Raw genomic sequence first — 4860 nt, forward strand, 5'->3', positions numbered from 1 at the left:
GTGCACAAGAGGCTAACGGGCTGCAAGCGATGCACTGCAGATTACGACGGCCAGGCCTAACTTGCAGCCTCCCTTCCCGGAACAAGGAGCATGCATGTAGTTCGCTTTCTCCCTCGGACAGACGAGGCAGGGCCCGGCACGAGGAGAACAGATGACAAGAGGGCATGGTGGAGAAGAGGACTGCCCTCCTTCCCAGAGAAACATCAAACATGAGGCCCTACAGACCAGCCCCTTACCTCTCCCTGCACTTACTTTACCTCTTCCACTATAAATAAACGTGCAGCCATTTGCTTGGTGGTCTTTTCCTCCCCTCAAGAGTTAGAGCCCCACCTATCCTTATTATATCTCTTCCTCTGTCTGTCTTAATCTCTCACCGCTGGTTTTTCCTCCGTGAATCCTTCAGCTACTCAGGCTGAGGCAAGCAGGGAGGATGGATATGATAAAAAAAAATATATATATATATATATTGAAACCTAGTATTGTCTAAAATTAATAAATACTAATAAAAATTATATTAAAAATTTTTAATGAAATTAGAAGAAAACTGCAGGTAGTGATATTGGTTTTAGGGAAAAATCATAAGGTGAAAATCACTAAGACAGTCCCAATACGTAATAATATCATAGTGAATGACAGAAACCCAAAATGAGCCACAAGCTGCTAAAAGCTCCCAACCTATCATGAAAAGAGGTCCCTTTGAAGTCTAGTCTCTAGGTCTGACCTAGATTTCTCTCTACATCCCTGTTATTCTCTTCTTACTGTTCCGTGGCTATCTGTGTTACTTTGCCATGGATACTGTAACAAATAGCACAGAGCGGCGGCTTACCCAAAAGAAACATTTTCTCACAGTTGTCTAAACTATCAGTCCAAATTCAAGGTGCCAGTGGGGCTGGTTCCTCCTCAGAACCATGAAAGATGGGTTTATTCCAGCCTCTTGGACTTGTAGATAGCTGTCTTCTCCCTGTGTACATAAACTGTGTCCAAGTGTCCCACCCTGTTGTCTTCATTTTAAAATAATTACCTCTTTAAGAACCATTATCTCCAAATATGGTCATGTTCTGCATAAGCAGGGGTTAGGTCCTCAATTTATGTCTCCCCATGAACTTCTGGAAAGACATAATTCAGCCTAAAATATCATCTTTAAAATAACCCCCTCTTGATTTAAGATAGTGAGTCCCTGTTACCTGTAACTGAATTATTCTTACCAAAACAGCTAGATTTTTGTTTGTTTTGTTTTTGGAGACAGGGTCTCACATGTAATTCAGGTTGGCCTTCAATGCACGGAAAGCCTCCTGCCTTGGGAGGTCCACTTCACTGAATTTTGCCTCCACAGATCTGCTCCTCCTCCCACAACTGGTACAGAAAACGTTAATGGGCACAGGGAAGAACTCTGTGGTGGATGCGTCAAACCGAACCCCCTTCAAAATGGAAGCATTCATCCCCCTGGCCACCAGAGTGCTAGCTGCTGACTGGTCACGGCTAATTCCCATCCTAAGAATTGGTGGCACTACTACCTCACACAAAGTAATGTCCCTCCATGGCTGTGACCTCATCCAATGATGCACAAGTATGCGGGCGCATCCTTGTCATTTCAGTTCAGGGCATCTCCAAAGGACTACTTCACCTCCAGGGCAACTTGATGGGCTGAGCCCTCTGAACCAACGCATCACAATTGACCCTACCCAATCCTGCTCTCCCTCCTGAGAGCCACACCCAATAAATGCCCTGCCTGCGTCAGTCTCAGTCTACTTCTCAGGAGATCTGACATTCTATGCCCACCACTAACAAACACAACAGCAAAAGCAAGGAGAAAAATGATCCAGGTACTGAGTTAATTTCCTCTTTCCAAATTCTTGCTTTTGGACAATCCTGTCCACCTCCCATCTCTTTGCCAGGGTCCTCTTCCTTCCAACCCTCTCCACAGCTACTCCACCCACCCCTCCTATCCTCCTCCACCCTCCTGCGGGAAGAAACCCCAGACAGACACCCTGTTTCCCTATACAGCAGGGGCCTCAGGCCCAGCTCCTCAGGGTCTTGCAGCTGCTCTTCTGAAGTCTGGTCAGCAGGACAGGAAGACCAAAATACTAGGGGATTCCACCTAGAAGAAGCTGATCCTGCCCCCTTCTCTGGCTACTCCCCTAACTGGCTCCCCTCACACACACTGGGAGCCTTGGTCACGGAAGCAGAAAGTGCTGCTCCTGAGGACAAAGACATGAGCCCAGCTGGCCAAGCCACCCTGCTGCTGCTCCTGCTGGGTAAGTCCTTAGGGCTGGCAGAGGTTTGTGACCCGAGAAGCCATTGTATAATTCTATGGGATAATATTTTACCCACGGGAAGTTAGTTACTAATAACATGACCTGGGGAAAGTCCTGAGAGTTCACATATGCCCACCAGTACTGCTCTAAAGCTCTTGGATGGATACAGCAATAAACAAAGCTAGGACTGATTCCTGTCTTCATGGGACCTATAATCAATGTTCACCTTAATTAGGTAAACTATTAGGCATGCTGGAAGGTAATAAGTACTATACAAGGAAAATGACATCTAAAGTTCAAGAATAAGCAGGTTGTGGTGGCGCATGCCTGTAACCCCAGCACTCTGGAGGCCGAGGCAGAAGGAAAGCCCAGAGTGCAAGACCAGCATCAGCTACAAAGTGAGATCCTGCCTCAAAAGCCAAACAAACAAAACAAGTTCAGGGGCAAAAGACAGGTTGTAATTTTAAGTAAGGTAGTCAAAGACAGCATCACTAAAGAATTGTTTGAAGAAAGACTTAAAGGATGTGGGGGACATAATTCAATGATACAGTACTCACCTAGCATGTGCAAGGCCCTGGGTTCAAATCTTAATACTATAGATAGATGAGATGAGACGGAGAAGACAAGACAGGACTTGATCGAAATAAATGTTACTAAGAGGATCTAGGAAAACCACATTTCCAGCAGAGGGAACTGCAAGTGCCTATGGCAGAAGTGTGTTCGTTTATTTTTCTGGCCTGTGCTGATTCAAAAGATGACTATGCTGAGAAAAACCAAGAGGTAACAGGTAGGGAAAAAAGTATTATAAAATGCCATTAGAAAGCACAAAATAAACTTCTTACAAATCTCAAAAGCATCTGTGCACCTCACTGTATTTATGTCCTAAAATACCGAATATTCCTGATGATGACCTTGAATAAAGTGAAGTTAGATTATAGCAGCCTTAAAAGGCAAGGAAGTATGGAACTGTGTAGACTACTAGTGACAGGTACACAATTACCGATTTTGGCTTTTAATTCTAACCTGAGAAGAATCTAGATCTGCAATGTGTTACTATGTTAATGGTCCTGCCTGTCTTCCGTAGGGTCTCACCCAGGCTCCTTTACCAGAAAGAAAAATCTGCAGTCTGGTGAGTGGACTCCACCTGGTTTCAGTACTGCTGGGTCTCAAACTTGAATGGAATGGAGGCTGGAGTCCAGGGAGGGCTCCGAGGAAGGGACAGGACTTCAGGGATGATGCACAGATGAGGACCTGAGGAGCAGGACTCCCGGATTTCCAGCCACCCTTTCCTTCTTTCTCTAGTGTGTGGAAGACCTGCATACTCAGGCCGCATTGTGGGTGGCCAAGATGCTGTTGTGGGGCGCTGGCCTTGGCAGGTCAGCCTACGCTTGGGCCACAAGCATATCTGTGGAGGCTCCCTCCTCAGTGAGAGATGGGTACTGACAGCAGCACACTGCATCAAACAGTGAGTTCTAACTGGTAGCCAGCACACCAGCTGATCCCATAGACTAGAGGAGGCAAACCTATGGCACGAGTGCCACAGCGGGCTGTTTGCATTGCTGAAAGCTCTAAATGCTTCGCCATGCTGGGTGTGGCAGTGCACATCTGTAATCCCAGCCCTTGAGATGCTGAGGCAGGACTTTTGTGAGTTCGAGGTCAGCCTGAACTACATAGTGAGATGCCCCTCCCAACTTTTTTTTTTTTAAAAAGGTTTATCAACACTGCCATAGGCCACTGAAAGTAATAAGATGGGTCACTTTTGACTCTAAAACTAGAGCTACAAGGCACAGGGCATGGAAGTTTTTTACTTTTGGCTGATTCACTTTATAAATACCAATCAGGCACTTAGTCTTACGTTTTTTTGGGGGGTCACAAACAGTCTGAGTTTTCAGAGCCACTGCCTGAGAAAAGCAAGCTGTCCTGTGCTGAATAGCCCCGCAGAGAGATTCAGGTGAACTGCCATCTCCAGCCAACAGCTAGAGAAGACCCAAAGCCAAAATAAGTGAATCTGGAATAGATCCTCCCTCAGTCAAGCCTTGAGATGACTGCAGCCTTCCAACTGCAGTCACATAAGAGACCTTGAGTCAGAAACACCTAATTAAATTGTACCTGATTCCTGGCCCACAGAATCTATGAGAAATATTTGTTCTTTAGCCACTAAGCTTTGCAGCAACTTGTTATGTGACTGTGGATAACTAATACGCAAAGAAATAAAAATAACTTTTCAGTAACAAGAATGAAAGCTCAAAGAAAATGGAGCAATAACCTCAAAATGCTAAGGGGACATGATATCCAACCTAGAATTTTACCCATACACAAGCTGTGAATTAAGTATGGGATAGAAATAAGACATTTTCGAATACATAAAATAGCAAAAATGTTACCACTCATGCACATTTCCCCAGAAAGCCATAGGAGAATGTGTTTCATCAAAATAAGAGGGGGAAACATGGAGTTCAGACAAAAAAGGAAAGACATACCACAGCAGAGAACACCTAAGAAAATCAGAATGGTGCATACCTATAGTCCCAACTCTTGGGAGGCTGAGGCAGAACTCCCCTAACGACACAGCAAGACCCTATCTCAAAAAAAAAAAAAAAAAAAA

At 45.0% G+C, this 4860-nt stretch overlaps 1 protein-coding gene across 4 annotated transcripts in view; it reads left to right on the plus strand.

The window, feature by feature from the left end:
- Nucleotides 1–1516: 1516 nt before the first annotated feature.
- Nucleotides 1517–4860, plus strand: part of Prss48 (serine protease 48) — a 17208-nt gene continuing 13864 nt past the window's right edge. For all 4 annotated transcript variants that reach the window (XM_010627910.3, XM_010627908.2, XM_010627909.2 and 1 more), the window contains exons 1-4: nt 1517–1823; nt 2005–2255; nt 3340–3384; nt 3558–3720. In XM_010627910.3, the coding sequence (XP_010626212.1) occupies nt 2213–2255; nt 3340–3384; nt 3558–3720 (251 nt within the window). In that variant the 5' untranslated portion in view covers nt 1517–1823; nt 2005–2212. The remainder of the gene's footprint in view (nt 1824–2004; nt 2256–3339; nt 3385–3557; nt 3721–4860) is intronic.

The sequence above is a fragment of the Fukomys damarensis genome, unplaced genomic scaffold (assembly GCF_012274545.1).
Source record: "Fukomys damarensis isolate Sample0158 unplaced genomic scaffold, DMR_v1.0_HiC HiC_scaffold_38, whole genome shotgun sequence".
NCBI classification, from domain to species: domain Eukaryota; kingdom Metazoa; phylum Chordata; class Mammalia; order Rodentia; family Bathyergidae; genus Fukomys; species Fukomys damarensis.